The 18,082-nt window shown below is 37.6% G+C and overlaps 1 protein-coding gene across 1 annotated transcript in view; it reads left to right on the top strand.

Moving 5' to 3' along the window:
* The window catches only part of LOC105079685 (fibrous sheath-interacting protein 2), a 66,830-nt gene that overhangs the window by 17,730 nt on the left and 31,018 nt on the right, over positions 1–18,082 (top strand). The window contains exons 9-14 of the mRNA XM_045505466.2: positions 668–771; positions 2,437–2,482; positions 3,626–3,717; positions 5,868–5,919; positions 9,035–9,071; positions 13,070–13,106. Coding sequence (XP_045361422.1) covers positions 668–771; positions 2,437–2,482; positions 3,626–3,717; positions 5,868–5,919; positions 9,035–9,071; positions 13,070–13,106 — 368 coding nt within the window. The remainder of the gene's footprint in view (positions 1–667; positions 772–2,436; positions 2,483–3,625; positions 3,718–5,867; positions 5,920–9,034; positions 9,072–13,069; positions 13,107–18,082) is intronic.

Raw genomic sequence — 18,082 nt, 5'->3', positions numbered from 1 at the left:
ACAACCACTGTGGAAGGCACCTTGGCAGCTTAAGTTAAACTTACATCTACCATAAACGATTTCAGTCATTCCACCCCTAGGTATGTGCCCACAAGAAATGAAAATAGATGTCCACGTTGAGACGTGTAAATCAGTGCCCATAGAAACATTATTCATAATAGTTAAAAAAAAAACTGGAGACAACCCAAATGCCCTTCAGCAGGCAAATGGATAAACTGTAGTGCGTCCATGAGATACTAGTCAGTAATAAAAAGGAGTAAACTATTAATACAGGCAACAATATTGATGAATCTCAAAACAATTATGCTGAATGAAGGAAGCCAGAACACCACACGCCTCCCTCCAAAAAAAAGAGTAGGAAGTCCTCTTTGATTCCTTCTAGGGCAAACTCGAGATAATGCAAACTAATTTATAGTGAAGCAGATCAGTGATTGCCTGGGGGACAGGAGTACAGAGAGGAACTATAAGGGGGCACAAGGAAACTTTTGAGGGTGATGTAAATGTTTATCTTGATTGTGGTGATGGTTTCATAGGTTTATACATATGTCAAAACTGAACAAATGCTACATTTTAAATATGCATACTTTATTGTACTTCAGTTATAACTCAATAAAGTCAAATTCAATAAAATCAAAAATAATATGATTTCTCTTTCATTTGCTTTTAGGACCATCTCACCATTTGTTTAGTTCTGTAAAGATTCCTAACAAAGCATCATTAACTTCATTACCTTCTCAGCATAATGTACGGAGGAACACAACAGAACAAAAGGTAGAAAATTGTATGTCCCAGGTGCTTCGTGATGATCATTCATTTATCTGGTTAACTTTTCTTTCTATAGGAGAGCCCTTTCACAGGCATGGTACTGACTGGTTAGAAATAATGACACAACATTGTAAAATGATTATAAATCAATAAAAAATGTTAAAAAAAAATAAAAATTAAAAAATTTAAAAAAAAGAAATAATGGGGTTCTACACAGGTCTGGACCCTCTCCCTGGTAGAGAAGGTTCTGTGTCAGCTTCATGCTAAATGTGCCATGTAGTTGAGCAGAAACTAACAAATATTTGATGATGATGATGATAGCTGACATTTATTGAGAACTGCTGTGGGCCAGGTCCTGTGCTAAACTGGAAGGAAGGGAAAAGGGGGAAAGTAGGTGACATACAAAGATGGAAAAGACATCATCACTGCTCTTGAGGACTCACCATTCAGGGATCAGACACACATAAACAAAAGTCCTTACAGTCAAATGAGAAGAGAGTTTTGATTTGTTCAAAATGTGGAAGTACAGAAGATTTAGAAAATAGTCCTACCTGGAGAAATCTAAAAAAGCTTTATAAAGGGAGGGCTTAATTGAAGTAGGTCTTAAAACGTGAGTGGGAAGTTTCCAGATGATGAGCATATAGTGAGGGAGTGTTGCAGACAGACTTAAAGTGATAAGTGAAAGCATGAATGTTCAAGCCAGCAAAGCCAGGGCAGTGCAGGAGAGGACAATGAAAAAGGTAGGTTGAAGTCAGAGCTTGGTATACCTTGCTGAAGTATGAATTTATTCTCTCAGTAGTAGGGAACCATTGCAAGTTTTTGAGTAGCAATGTGTAATCAGAATGATTTGGGTTTCAAAAAATAATCTGGCTGCAGTGTGTGAGATAAATACATAGAAGAGACTAAAGACAAGATAGTGTTGAGTCTACTGGGATAGTCAGATAAAAATGATAAAGCCCCAAACAAAGGCAGTGACAATGAGGGTGAACCAGAGGCCCAGATTTAAGATATTTCAGAGTCAGACTATGTCAGGATTTAGTGACTCAATAGATGCCTGGATCCAGAGAAAGGGAGATGATGAGGAGGATGAAGGAGGAGGAGGAGGAGGAAAAGGAGAAGATTGAATTTTTGTGTATAGGTTTTCTTGAAGTGGGCTGTCTTTTCTCTGTGGTCCCATGGTGCTCAGGCTTACCTCCTATCTCAGAGCTCATTGTACTCCATATTTGTCTGTTCTACAGGATGATAAACTTCTTGAGGTCAGGAATTATATATCTTATGTCAGTTCCATGCAGTATACTCAATAAGCATTATATCAGATTAGACTGGCCTTATCTGAAATAAATGGAACAACTCTAAGCTTTCTAGAATGGAGCACTGGATAGATTGTTTTGCTTTTAACCAAAATATGAGAGACACAGTAGCAAGTTTGGAAAAATGGGAGTACCTAGGTACATGATAATTGTCATTTTAAACTAGTTAAGTTTAGGTACCTGGAAAAAGGTACCCAGTAAGAGGTTGATAATATGTGTTAGCATTGAGACCAGAGTTTAGGAGAGAGGTAGAGGGTGGGGGAGATACTGTATTAATTTCATTGCTCTAGGGTCAGCAAAAGCTGCATTTAGAAGGCTAATTAGTGATTAATGTTTTTTTCTTTAACGTTAAACCATACAGAAAGATAGAAGAATGATTAGAACATCATATTCTTTAAGTGACAGAGGTAAGAAAATGAACAGTATTTATAATATCTTTCAGTTAAATAATTAGTTTTGTCATACAGTTTTCAAAGTTATACTTTTTCCCTGATTATAAAAGTCTATGATTATTTTGATAAAGGAAGATATAAAAAGTATTCATGATTGTAAATATTAGTATCCCACATTTTTGAGTGATTGCTGGGTGAATAGGCCCTTTGGAATTTGCAAAGAAATTGTGGAGAAATTAGAGTCTCTGCTGTGGCTTCCTATGTAAGTTCCTGACATACTATGGTTAGGGAACCCCTGTCAGAGAATTCTCCCCAGGAAGGTCTCTACACTCTCATGCCATCCTTTCTCCCAAAACATAAAAATACATCCTTTTCCTAGCTCCCAGAGCTGGCCTGGAGGTTAGTTAAGTCTCTGTTAGTCTCTGCAAAATATTCCCACTCATATCCTGCACACAGTGTCCAAGAGTACTAGGACAACTCCACCTGAGTGACCCACGAGCACCTCAAATCCAGTATGCACAAAACCAAATTCATCATCTTCTAGTCACTCCCAAACCTGTTCTCCATTCCTCCTAATATTATTTAGGCACAAAACCTGAGTCATCTTTGAATCTTTCCTATTGCTCATATTCTATATCCAAAAGTTGCCACCTTCTGTCCAATCTACCTTCTTAAATTCTCATAAGCTTCCCTTCCTTTCCATTCATACCACCCATGCCCTTAAGTTCTGCAATAATTTGCCTCCAGTCTCCTCTTCTTCCTATTAATCTCTCCTACATTCTGCTGTGAATGTAATCTTCATGAAATACAGCTTTGGACATATAATTTCTCTACCCAAAAGTCCTCAGTGGTTCCCCTTTGCCTACTGAAAAAAGTGCAAAACAGTTCACTCTAGGGTGGGGGAGTAGAGGGAGATTATGCTGGTGAAGTAATTTAGGGTCAGAAGTTAGGGAGTTCAGGCTTGTCCCCCAGAGGGCTGTGGTGAGCCACTAGAAGCTTGTAAGTAGGTGACTTCAAAAAAAGCATCTTATACTTGGAGATACTGCCTGAACTTCTATAAATAAATGCATCCTTGACTATGGTAATTCTAGACATTATGGCAGCCCAGCAAGAACTATATCATTTTTTCATATTTAAAGGTACTCTTCTTTCCCCCAGAAACTACAAGCACTTCACTTCAAGCTCCAGATGTTTCTGCTAAAACAGCAAATGTCTATAGACACACTCCACGGCATATTTCGAATCGAGAGGCAAGTAACGTTTCTTTTGTCCCAGATATAGATGAAACAAACGAAGTATGAAGTTATGATCAAGATTAGCATAACACAGTTTCATTCATTAAATGACAGTTAAGAACAGCTTTGTTCCCTGAAATTAACCACTCTATAGTAAGATTTTATAAAAACTGAAATGCGAACTCACAGAAATAATCCTGTGCTACTTCAGACTTCTGACTCTCATAGCCATCAGTTATGTTAGTGTTGCCATACTCTAAGTATAGGGACTAAGAATACATCCTTTTCCCAGCTCCCAAGGATGGCCTGGACGTTAGCTACTGATAGGGACTATCAGTAACAAGTTGTAAGCTAGCAAAAGAAAATTGGTGAGCCTGAGATTTTAAATATGTTAAATGGATCCAAAATGTGAATATTTGTCTCAATTCTTAATAGAGATTCACTAGAAACAACTTGAATGTTCCCCTTTAGCCCTTGGATTATAGGCTTCCTAAATAATGAGCTTTAGGAGCTTCAAGGTCGATACCTGTGCCCTGCAGAGGAAGCAACAAATTGGGCTTTTGTGAATCATTTCTCTTCTAGTGCTGGTGGATTGTGCAGAGACATCCAGCCTCACTCTATCCCCTTTATGATCAGTGGTCACTCATCTGATGGTGGGAAATTGGCAACAGGCATTCAGGGTTCAGCCTCTGGTCACAACATATATTGCCTCTGTGGGTTGCCAATTTGTCGTTCGTTATAAGAATCAAATCCACATCCTTCTGATGGGCCCCTTCTTCCCATGATACAGCCCTGCCTTCCTGCTTTACCCCCTCTGCTCTATCCGGAAAATGTCCTTTAGATCTTCAACCATTGCAAGTGCTTTGGGACCTAAAGATGAGGCCTCGGCTCCAGTAGTGATACTAAATTGTGGCTGATGCCTTCCACCTGAATTGCCAGTGTTTGTTAGTTTAGTAAAATAAACACTTGAAATTCAGAATTTATATGTATTTAAAATTTCTTTACAAAAATAAAATAATCTTATTAAATGGAAAAAATTTTTTTTAAAAATCTATGTCCTTGGCTCCATTAGCACTGTGTTAACTAGCTCAGCTGTTTTAAAAAGTTAACATGGTTTGAAAGACATGTTATCAAGCAGGACATTCACTAAAGTTTTCCCAAATGAATTCTACACAGCTAAGGTAGAAACTGGCATCCTTTGCCATATCCTATGTTAAAAAGCATAGTAAGTGACAGACTCAATGATATATGCTGCTCAAATGCAGCATGTTAGCCACAATATGCTTCACTGTATAAGCAAACATTTATGAAACACCTGCTGAGTCCGGGGCACTGTGCTGCTGTGTTAACATCCATAATTGGTATGCTCAGTATCTGAAAAAAGAATCTTCTTAACTACTTTGAGATAGTCTAGTAGTTGCACACCAGGAATTAATTTTTTCACTAGCCTCACTGTAGTGTCAGGAAAAAAAAGTATTACTAAGTGTAGTATGGATGGCAAACTTAATAGTACATGTTACCTGCCCCCCCCCAAAAAGGCAATAAACAAATTTAGACCATCTGTTTTTAAAGAAAGCTTTAAAATACATTGGACAATATGAGTACATCAAATGGTCACAAATACCTAATTTATTTTGAGAAATAGCATGACCACTTTTATTACAGTAGAACCCAACACTGTTTTCCAGCTTTTTTCTCCCATCCCATCAGTGTCAGGAAAGGTACTTCTGGTGGCTTGTGTTCAGCTCTCAGACCTGGAAAACAAATGAGGTCTACTCCATTAGATTTATCTTCCTGAATAATTACCTAAGCAGGTAGAGCTCTTGGCCAAATCAAAGAGTCACATCCCACATATGAGAAAACCTGCTCTCTGCCTTCCAGCGCTCTCAAAACATTTCCCCTATTATTAACTTTCTTTAAAACCCACACATTTTTTTTAGCTATTCAGCCGATTACCTTCCATGCTACTCAGTGCGTTCGTCAGATAGTTAATTTAGTATATTATGAATTCCATAAGTAATATATAATGTAAACCAAATAAAACACGTATATTTATTATAAAATGACTTTTTAAATCAGTTTATTAAACTTCTGTGAGAAATAGCTGATGTTCAAATTCTTTGAAAACTCCTTTGAGGATTTTCTTTTCCTTGTGGCATATATAGGTAACAGATGCTGATTTGAATGGGAAGAAGGCCAAGAAAACAACTGTAACCTGTAAGTCAGATAAACATTAGCAATAGTTATTAAGGAAATCTTGCGATCCATTAATGCGTTCATTCAACTAACATTTATTGAGCTTTTGCTACATTGCATGCACTGTGCTAATTATTGAACATACAAAGTAGAAAAGCCATGGTCCCTAGACTGGATTTTACAGTTTAATGGAGAACAGTCATGCCAGTAATCACAACCCAATATGATCAGTGTAAGAAAGGAAGTATATACAAAGTGCAGTGGAAGCATAGCAAAGCCAAGGAAGCTTTTACAGAAGAGGCCCCAGTTGAGCTGAAACATGAAGGATGAGAAAGAATTTTCTAAGCAGACAAATGGAAGGAGAACCTTCCAGGAGAAGGGAATATATTTACCAAGTTATTTTGCATTAGAGCATAGTGTATTACTATGTACCAGGTACTATGCTAAACTCTATATTCTCTCATTTAACCCTTCTGACAATAAAACTATTTTTATCCTCATTTTACACATACGTAAACTAAGTCTCAGAGTGCCCAAGATTTCACATAATATGTGGCAAAGCCTGAATTTTAACCCAGGTCAATCTTGCTCAACCAATCCTAACTGCAATACCATACTGCCTCTCACTACAGTTAAAGAGGCTATTTACAATAGTCAAGCCTAGAAATAAGTCCTGAACAAAGTCAGTGACAGTGAGGATGAAGAACTGGGCACAGATTTGACTCAGACTAAGAAGGTCGAATGGATGAGATTTGGTAACTGATTAAATATGGGAGAAGAGTGAATTGAAAACAAATCCCAGATTTCTGGACTGCGCAACTTAATGGATAGTGAATAGTGGTGCCATTCAGTAGATAGGCAATACAGAAGGATGAACAAGTTTGGAAGAGAAAAACTTAGTTCAGCTTTGAATGTATTGAGTTTGAGGTGCCTGAGAGCATCCAAGTGGGACATCTAAGTAGAACAGTCAAGGAAAAAGTTATAGATATTGGTCTGGGAATCATGGGAGAAGCAATGAAAAGAATGCCTTATATCAAAACCTATGGGAAAATGGGAAATAACAAAAGCTCTTCCCTTCCCTCTTTGACCTAAGAGTTATCCATAAGTATGTTTCTTAATTATCAAGAAATTAAGATTTGGGGTCACAATTTTTAAACTAGGTTCAGAGAATGTAAATCTTTAACACGTTGAAGTTGTTAAGAATTTCTTTCTTTTCTTTTCTTTTCTTTTCTTTCTTTCTATGTGATTGATATTTGACTGTGTTCCATGGACATACCAAAGAATGTATATTCTCTATTTGAAGGATGTAAGGCTCCAAATAAATTTTAAATTATATTTATTGTTTATATTATTCAATTATTGTATATCTTTACTGATTTTTTTGTCTACTAGATTCTTTTCTTACTGTCCACTAGATGTGTCCAGCCATCAAGGAGGTGTATTGAAGTTCTAAACTATAATTGTATTTTTACCAAATTCCCATCGCTTTTCTAATAGGTTTTACATGGTTAGGCTCATTAGGATATATAATCTGCCATGTTGCTAGAAACCACAGAAGAGTTCCTTATTTTTTTAAACATTGCATTAGTTATCTATTGCTGAATAACAAATCACCCCAAAACTTGGCAGCTTTAAAAAACATTATCTCACAGTTTCTGTGGTTAGGAATACAGGAGCAACTTAGCTGGATTGTTCTGATTTAGAGTCTCTCTTGAGGTTAGGTCAAGATGTCATTCAGGGCTGCTGTAGTCATCTAAAAGCTTGACTGGGACTGGAGGATTCACTTCCAAGGTGGCTCACTCACATACCTGGCTGTTGGCAGGACATGCTTACCATACATCTCTTGAGTATCCTCATGATATGGCATCTGGCTTCCCCTAGAGTGTGTGATCCAAGAGAGAGGGGCTGAAGCCACAGTGTATTTTATAACCTAGTCTAAGAAGTTATACAGCATCACTTCCACTGTATATTCCTTTGAAACAAGTCAGTAAATCCAACCTACACTCAAGGGAAAAAGAATTAACCTCCACCACTTAGAGGAAGTATTATCAAAGAATTTGTAGACATATTTTAAAACTGCCAAAATAGTATTATCTTCATACTTTTTTTCAGGTTTGTGGACTATTAATTCCAGCTCCTTCCTTTCCAAATCTGTACACACTCTAAAACATACTCAAAAACATATATATACACAAAGGAAACTCAAGAAGGTACATAGAATTTAAGTAAAACTTTTAAGCAGATCATTGGAATTTATTGGTTACTCACAATACACTTTACATTTATTGGGAGAAAAATAAATAGCAATTCACCTTGACTTTGAACTGGCTCTAACTGATAATGCTACTGTCTATTATTCAAAGTATTCTGTTTGTCAAAGACTGTTTATTCATGTATGTGCATAATTGACATACACCATCCCAGTATTCTTAGGAACGTATTCTACATGAAGACTTGCTTTAGTATAATTATCTGGAAATAGTTACTAAAATCTACTTATAGAACTTTGCTAGATGGCATATAAAACATGTTAAACAGTATTTGAGTGGGGAGAGATTAATGATAGGCAGACTGATGAACAAACATTGAACCAACATGTGTGTTAAAGAATTAATTCAACAAATAAGTGTTATTGAGTGCTTACTATATACCAGGCACTGTAAACTAGTAATCACAATACAGCATAGGAAGTCTTGTAACAGAAGGATGTATAGGGTGCTTCAGAAGCATTGACAGAGAATGCCTGTCTTCCTAGTCAGGTATTAAGGAAGGCTCTCTGAAGGAGGTGACACAAGCTGAATGAGTCCCAAAGGATGAGAAATTTAAAAAAGGAACACTAGAGTTACAAAGGAAATAGTGAGAGCAGAGGCAAAGGGAATTGCGTGTTGTTCAGTATCTCTGGAGCATAGAATATACATAGAATACTGACCAGTGATAAGGCTGGTGAGGTAGGCAGTTGCCCCAGATCTTAAGTTATATTTTATGCCCCCTAGTAGTCCCTGGAGGGTTTAAGCAGAGCAGTGACAGCATGGAATAAAAGACCTATTAAGATATGTTAATTACAATTTTACAAGTAGCTTGTGAAGGATGCCAACAAATAGTAATTTTATTTTTCTCTCTGAAAATACACCTGCAGTTCATGAAATCATCCCTTCTCACAACTCATCAACTGAGTAAGTATCTAAGGAAACATGATAATGTATTATTTTAAATTAACATTTAAATAATTACACAGGAGTGCTGCATGAATCCTCCATTCTTGTAGTTTTGCTTGTATGTAGTGACACTCTCATCTTTTGCAACATCTCAGGACTAAGCTAAAATCGTAAAGTAGGCAAAGGTAGTCATTCGTGCTCTTCCACCTCCTCCTCTCTTTGTTCTCACTTTAATTTTGTGCCCTCTAATATACAGTACCTTTACTCCCTTTTAAGGTAGCACTGCTTATTCTGGGATCTGGATCTATTCTTTTCCTCTCTCCCCATTCAAACATGCATTATTTGTGCCTTTGGAGGTTATTGGTTTTCTAATGATGATAAATTAGTTTACTATATAGTATTAGGGACTTAATCTGTTACCCCTTCCTAAGGATATTTACACTGTAATCCAAAGTAATCAATGTCTAATGATGCAAAATAAAGGCCAGTGAAGAAGATTTTTTTTGGCCTGGGGGCTTTTCAGCACTCAAACCTTGGTGGCCACCTATTCTGCTGATGTCCTAGTCCCCGCAGACTTGAATAATATTTCATGCATATAGAATATACATACCCAACACTGTCATCTTTCAAACAGTCAACAAACCAAAAGAGGATCAGGATAGTTTTTTTAATCCCAAACTCTGATGAAAATGGTTGGGTAAAGCAAAGTAGTGTATGGTGGTAAATGGTGTTGACATTCAGACCAAACTTTTTAGAAAATGATTTTGAGCTAGAGGTGATAGAAGTCAGTTTGTCTGATTTACTCAGGGCTCATGGGAGACAAGGATGCTGAAGGAAAGAAGCTGACCAGCTCAGTAATAAGATAGTTTCAAGAAATAAAGATGAGAGAATAATGATTATGCATAGTTTTATATAGTGTCAATTCCTTCCTCCCTCTTCCTCTTGTCCCCACCCCCACCTTAGACTACAGAACCACAGAGTCACTTGAGTTTTTTCAATAGCAAATGCTCTGGATACCTATTTGTTAAAAATCAACTAAGGTGAAGAACTCTACACATGACCTGGAGCTTCTCCCTCATTCCTCTCAAATACACAGGGTTAAATATTTTTAGCTATACCTAGGACAGTTTCAGGCCAGAGCACAAGAAAACGTAGCTACAGCATCAACTCATATGGCTCTGCCCATTGCACCTGTGTCACATTTCTTTACCTGACAGAGAACACACGAGTTCGAGGCCTTTGGCTTGGTCCTCTTGTTCTGATGTAGCTCCTTGCTTCCCAGGACTCAACTTGTGGAGTCGTCATGTCTTCCACCATTCACCTCTGCTCTCTTCTCTTCCCTTAACTCCTTAGTTCTCTGTTTTTTCTAATGCTAACATAAAGGACATACACAGTAAGCTTAATAAAATAGAATTAGGAACCAAAGAAGTCAGGACAAGAGGAAGCAAATGTAATAAGATAGTGGCGGGGTAAACAGTTGTAATAATTAAGCTTTGCATATAGATAGTGAGTATGATCTTATGCTTAGGATGGAAAATGAGAGGAGAAACAGAGTAAAGAAAGCAGTGAGTCTGTTGCCCTGAAGATTGTGCTCAGTTTGTATTTAATTCATTAGATGACAGTCCAGTGGTTTTGAGGAGGGATGTGATATCAAATCAATAACTCTACTGCACACCTCCGACATCATCACGTAGGACAAATTGCAGACAGTTAAATAGATGCCGCCTGCAGAAGTCCACTAATGATTTGTAACCTGCACAGTGGCCTTTGTTTGGAGTACAGAAAAGTATGCATAGATCTAAAACATGTTAAATGGGAATTTATCTATCAAAATTTGAGAACCTACTATGTAGAAAGAATAGTGCTGAGTATTAGAGGGATACCAAGATAAATAAAACGCTGCTTCTGACCTCAGTTGTGCTTCACAGAGCATCAGGAGAAAAGGCAGGGAGACATGAGCAATGCCAGAGAGTGAATTGAGGGCAGGACAGTGGGTAAAATGTCAGGCACAGGGAGGGCCACCCATGGAACTACCCAGTCTTTGGCTTCTCAGATTGGAACACTGATGTTAGGATACAGTGGTGCTCCTTTTAAATTGCATTCAACTACTGGAATGAGTAAATGGCTTTGACAGTAGAATGGACTACATATATATATGATCAAGAGGTATCAGGCATCATCCCAAAGCTATAGGCCTGAGATACCAGTAGGAGACCACTAATTAGATTAAAAATTCATATTCAGAAGGATTAGGCAGACTAAAATTTAGTTTTGTCACAATCTTCAAGGGGTGGTTGGCCAGGTATCTTCTGGATTAAAGTGAGGTTGTGTGGAGGAGAAGGTCAGAAACAGAAAGGTTTTTATAGTTTTATGACATGTCAAATTAAACTGTGAAAGTCTATGCCTTATCTTTGGGGCTTCTGAACTAATTGTCATTAATATCACTGCCATCTTTATTTAAGAAGTAGAGGGTTGGCAGTACAAATGACCTAAACCTTAGACACTTCACTCTAGTAGCATCAACTATCAAAGAAAACCACGTAAGACTAGGGAAAAGCGGATAGACTATCATGGCACTCCTAGAATTGTGGTGGAACTTTCCAACGTAACATTGAGTTCATTTACATGTTTCTGCTCAACTGACTCCAATGAGAAACTGATCATGAGCTCATTGCAAATTGCAGATTGTATCCATCATTACAACTGATTTCTACTGGTCTCATATGAGGCTTTTCTGATCTATGGGGTTAGTTTTGTTCTCAGGTCTGTGCTGTCTCCTTTTATCTAAATTCATGCCTTTGGGACATAAAGCCTGTGGGGACAGGTAGCAACAAATGCACAGGACTCCACTTGCTGCCTGTGGTATGAGGTAGAGCAGAAAAAAGAATCTGGGTGCCTTAGACTGCAGAGGATCTCCAGAAAGGAAATTGGGCTAGAGTTGGCCTAAGAAACTGGGTCTTAGAAAAATAAATGAAGCCAAAGGATAGGAACTATGTCACTGATGTTAGCATACATGTTCCAGGTTCCATGTTGCAAAAAAGGTATTATCTGAGGGTGGGCTATTGCTGCCAAAACCTTGCTGAGACCTGTATAGTTTTCTTTTGCTTCTAGGGGTTAGGTTGTTAATTTCACAGTCTGACTATATTTCTCAAAATTAAATTGTTAGGCCTTGGGGAAAGAAATACATTTGATAACACAAGGGCAGGCCAAGTAAAAATGAAGATAGAGTGCCATTGTTCCTTTAAGAAGGTCAAGAAGAAGAGAGGCAAGGGATCCATGTAGGCAGGAAAGTATGAAAATAAATCAGAACTAGTCTTAGGCCTTGATTTTTAAAGACTCTTTGTTATTATTCTATAATTTACATGATTTGGTTCTCTTGCTACAATTTAGTAAGGTATAATTTTGGTTCCATGTAGTACGTGATAATAAATTATTTTGATTAGAACATAGACTACTGTGATACCCAGAAAAGAGCTACATCTAATTTGGTATCACATATGCTTGGAAACACTTTATTTTAATCTACCATTATTAATAATCATCCATAGATCATTTCCTACTGTGGGGCACAGGGAAGAGACTAGGAATTTTGAGGAGGAGGATAGAAAATGAATTATCAGAAAGCTCTGATCAAGCAGGCCAGGCAGAAAGGACTAGCCCATCCTTTCTCTTTCCAACCTCATGCTCTTCTCAGCTCACCACAGAACAAACATGGCCCCGGTATGTCAAGAGTGGTAATAGCAGGTAGGTGTTACTATATGCAGCAGCGATTCTACTGTTTGTGTTCATTCTACTCCTCTGAGTAATAGAGCATGTCCTATACCCAGGGGCTAAATACTTGGAGGCTAACTAGGGGGATTAGATAAAAAATAAACCTTATCTTCTTCGTGAATTGCTGGGGAGGAAAAAAAACTCGCAAGCACAAGCTGGAATCTGATTCAATGACTAGGAATTCGGAGGAAATTTACATAAATTATTAACCAAAAGTAATAAAATCAATCTCTTTACTTTTTCAGACAACAAAACTACCATCAAAATCGCTGTCAAGAAAAAGTATGTACGATGAAATTCACTGATAAAGCAACATATTTTTGATATTTTCTAATATGTTATTAGAGAAAAATCTGTGAGTCAGACAACCAGCAAAATCATCTGTTGATATTAGTCAGTTTTCCACTTTGCCTTTTTCTCTTGCCTTTCACTCTGAGTTAATCTTGAGTTTTGCAGAGGGTCCACAGTTATTGTTAAAAGAGTTATTGTTAAAAGGGGTCTAGAATTACTGCTACTGACCTTTTGTGCAGGGGACTCAAGGGGGTAGATTAGGGGAGGTTTAGGATTAATCATCACAGGGAAAGCATCAAAGACCGCAGACCATTCCATAGTGGGAAGACATTAAAGGAAAATGCCTTTGCAGATGCTTGTAGGTCATCTGGCTCAGGGGCATCCTGCCCCTCAGGCAGGTGAGCCAGGATGTCAGGATCATCTTTTAATTCTGCTGAGAGTAAGAAGAATTTTAGGATGGCTACTCCATCAAAAGAAGGCGCCTGGTCAGAAGAGAGCTGTAGCTTGGACCAGGCAAAAAGAAGAAGGTGAATTTGATAAGCCCTAACTCTGGGGCTAGGCAGAGGAATCATGAACAAGAGAGGAGCTCAGGGGAGTAGCAAATTCACACACCCTTTCACACATACACCTGATCAGTTCATAGAACATGCAACAAACACAAAGACTGAGACATACTGGCACAAAAAGGATATTTCTTGGTTTAATCATATAGTGAAAATAAGCTGAAAAATCAAATTCTGTTTATCATATTTCACTTCACTTAAAACTTGAGGAATGTCCCAATTTTATATATCAAAGTTGAAAATGTTTCTTCTCAGCTACCCTAAGCCTAATAATGTAGGTTTGCTGTACATTATCTCTGGTGATAAGAAAATAATATATATTGAAATTCTTAGCTCGTATGTACTGGAACGGATTTAGACCAATTTAGACCAGGAAGGTAAGTAACTTACCTATTAATGTTTAAATGTTATTCTTAGAAGTGTTTGATTTAGGAGATGTTTATGTAAAACAAGTGTTTTTCAACCATATGCTGTCATTTCAAACTATGTTTTTCAAACTCAGGAGCCATTTTCTAGTCTGTGCAGTAGATGAAAAAAATGCATTACGAGACCTAGATAGTGGTGATGTTTGCACATTTTGAATGTTCTTATTGCCACTAAACTGTATACCTTAAAATGGTAAATTTTATGTTACGTGTATTTTATCACAATAAAAGATGCTTAAAGAGATTTGGGAAATTGGCTCAAATAAAGTGGCTTTTCTTTGAAGTGTCCCTCAGACCTCCTCTAATGGGTCAGGAGAAAATATGCTACATACAACAAGGTGTTAACTTTTCTTTGAATGTTGCCCTAAACCTAAACAATCTGGGAGCTAACTTTGAAGATAATTGGGAGGCAACAGCCACATTATAGGGAATCTGGTGCCCAAATGCCAAGACATCAAACAATGCACAGCTAGAATGCCAGGCATCCAGCCTCTGCTGCCACTGACTTGTATCCACAGCCTTGAGAAATAGAGTTCCTGTGGAAGGTACACATTCTTGGTCTAGCTGTCTTGAGGATAATAACAACTTAAAAAAAGAATACTATTTTCTTATAGGCAAAGGATTTTATTATCCCCAAATATATCCACAATAAGTAGAAGTACATAAATAGCTACAGAATTTGGCAGATGCAAAAATTCTGTTCCAGTCTAAGCTGTAACAGTGAGCACAATTAACCATAAGGAAATGGCCATTCAAGTCTGGTCCCTGAGGTTCTACTTCAGTTCATTCTGAAGGAGACCCCAACTTCCCTCTACTGCTCAGTCTTCTGGCTCTTTGAGTCCCAGTTCTAGTCCAGCCTTTTTTTCCACCTAAATTAATGTGTTTCTTTACTTCTTGAGCTGTCCTCTGCCTCCCAATCCAGGACAGTTTACACTGATAATGTTTTGTTGGACCCAAGCCTGTTCATTTCCCTCAAATCATCAGTGCTAATTGTTGCCCATCAATTAAACTTTAACAAGTAGTTGTAGTTATTTGCATGTATAAACACAGTTGATTGTCAGAGGAGGGCAGCAACAGGCCAGCCACAGAGCCCACAGGCTGACCCCTTCACTGTGGGGCTTTATCTTCTACCCTCACCTCCTAGCTAAACAGATGCTTCAGTAAAAGAGAGGCTATCTCTGCAAAGGTACAAAAACGTTTGAACTGCAAATTTGTTTCATGAAAGAGTTTGTTAGAGGCAATCTGGCTTGTATTTTTAATATTTTTAAAAAATATTGCTGGGGTATGTGTAGAGCTCAGTGGTAGGGCACGTGCTTAGCATACACAAGGTCTTGGGTTCAATTCCCAGTACCTCCATTTAAAATTTTTTTAATTAAAAAAACACTTAACAGGGAAATATACACAAGATCTTATGGTAGCTCACAGAGAAAAAAATGTGACAATGAATATATATATGTTCTTGTATAACTGAAAAATTGTGCTCTACACTGGAATTTGACACAACATTGTAAAATGATTATAAATCAATAAAAAATGTTTAAAAAAAAATAATGCTTGGTCATTAGCACAGTCTTACTTCTTGCAAGGGCATTTGTTTTCTGTGAGCCTAGACACCCACTTGGGTTTTTTTTTTAGCCAGGAAGCAATTTGTCCTCAGCAATAAATGCTGAAAATAAAAGTTCCAAGGGATTTTGAATCAAAGAAAATCTTATTCAAAGAATAGCTCACAGCCCTAGAGAATAAACCAACTTGAAATTAATCTGTTCTAAATAGGTTTCCTATGTTCTCTCCATATACCATGGCTGGATTCTAGCTATGCACTGTTTGATATAAGGAATTAAAGGTTAGCCTTTCTCCCTAAAATAGAGTAAATTGTGATTTCCCTTGTATCCCTGCTCACCTCCTCTCCAGGTAACTTCTGAAGAACTGAACAGTATAATTCATAATATAATGACCTGGGTTGTGGCTGCAGTGACCAGTGTATTATACCCAGCCATCACAAAATATGAAGAAAGGTTGCAAAATAGTATATACCCAATGCCTGATGATTCCACCCTCTCTTCAGATAGTAGGAGTTGCTGTAGCACATGCTGTGAAACATTTCTATATGAAGCAAGTAAGATGGTTCAGGCAGAGCCCTGTGCAAAGGCAGCTGACAGGTCAGTAGGGCAACCAGCAACACCTTTAAAACCATCTTCTGCTCATAATGAAAGAACAGTTGTGGAAAAAGCATATGACAGGAAAGGACACTTAGGAAAGGACCCTAAAATCCCTGAACGTAAATATAGTGAGACTGCTGAATCCTACAAGCTTAAAATCTGTAAATCTGATAGTCACCTTTTTGCACCTATTAAAACAAGCACAAGGAAATCTAAAGATGCTGCCACTGAAACAGATGGCTTACAATGCCCGCTGTCTTCTGATGAAAAAGCAAAAGCTGTAAATGAGATGCCGGAGTTAAATAATGTTAACTTTAAATATCACCTAAAAGGGGAAACTGAGCGGATTTTAGAAAATGTTTTTCATGAAATGGTGTCTGAAGTAACCCAGTCCATCCCCACCCTTTCCTCTGTTACGGCCAAAGCTTTGGTTGACCAAACTCACACTGACAAAGGAGACTTGCTCTCCACTGTTGATATTTCCTCAGCAGCTGCTGAAATTATGGAAAATGTGCTTAAGAGGCTACAGTCTGCAGTTGAGAAAAAATGTATTGAGGAATTTTCACAAGAAAATGTGTCAGTTCACTTTGAATCAGACTTAGTCAGTGGAGAAAATTTCTTTTCTCCAAAAGAAAAAACTTCAAAAGCTTCACTGCCTTATGCTTTGGAGAAAATGAATGATATTGCAGACGATATGGTTCATGTGATCTTAGAAAAACTGACTGCTCTTGCATCTTCTAAGCAAAGTGAACTTACTCATCTTGAAATCACACCTGACTCTGCTTATCAGCCACTCAGGAAAGAGCCAACATATACGTTCCTTCAAAGAGCCAGCAAGAGGAAATCCATTGCTGAAGATGATGCTGCCAATTTGATTGGCAAAGAAGAAATACAAAATTTAATGTCAAGTATTTTTTCCCAGCCCTCTCTGGTTGGTTATATAAAGGAAGCAATCAGCACTATACTAGGTTATATACAAATTGGACTTAATAATGAAAGGGTCATTGCAAATAAAGAAACAGTGACCATCTTTCAGCTACTTGGTGATATCTTGGCTCAGCTACATCAGAAGCCAGTGAAAATAGATGTCCAGAAGAGTAAACTTACCAGAATGAGCAGTCCTCCTGGCACTGAAGAAGAGAATAGACTCACCAGCACTGGAGTAGTTAATGGTCCTAGAAATAGATGCCTATTTCCACCTATTAATGTTCCTGGCATGGTCCTTTATTCTGAAGATGAAAATGAAGAAATAGACAAAATTGTAGAAAATGTATTGATTTCAACTATCAAAGATGAAAAAGCGAAATTACAAGAACAGTCTCCTGATCACTGGCTAACAAGGGAAAATGCTGGTTTTAAATACAAAAGAAATACAAACTTACTTACAAAGCCTGCTTATCAAGACAAAGTAGCATTTCACAATTGGGGATTAAATACTGACCTTTCAACTTTTAATATTAAGGATCTTTTTAAGGACAAGCCAGGTTGGAATAAAGACATTTTGTTTTTCAACCAAGAAGAAACACATCAAATACAAAAAGCCTCTGAAAATATAATTACAAGTGTTTTAGCACAGACACTCAAAGATATATCTTCTGGGCCTTCTGATTACTTAGATTATAAAAATGGTAGAGAGACTTCACTTCTTACCTCAGGAAAACCACAAGATCTGTCACATCAAGAATGGATGGACCAGATGTTCTCCATGTCAGAAATCCATACAGTAGCTCAAGAAATTGTAGATGCTATATTAAAAATACTTCACATAGCTTCTAGTCACATTATCGGACATTCTTCATCAGTACGTCAAACTGGTCTAG

The sequence above is a fragment of the Camelus bactrianus genome, chromosome X, assembly GCF_048773025.1.
Source record: "Camelus bactrianus isolate YW-2024 breed Bactrian camel chromosome X, ASM4877302v1, whole genome shotgun sequence".
Taxonomy (NCBI): Eukaryota; Metazoa; Chordata; class Mammalia; order Artiodactyla; family Camelidae; genus Camelus; species Camelus bactrianus.
This window is presented reverse-complemented; position numbering and strand designations above follow the sequence as displayed.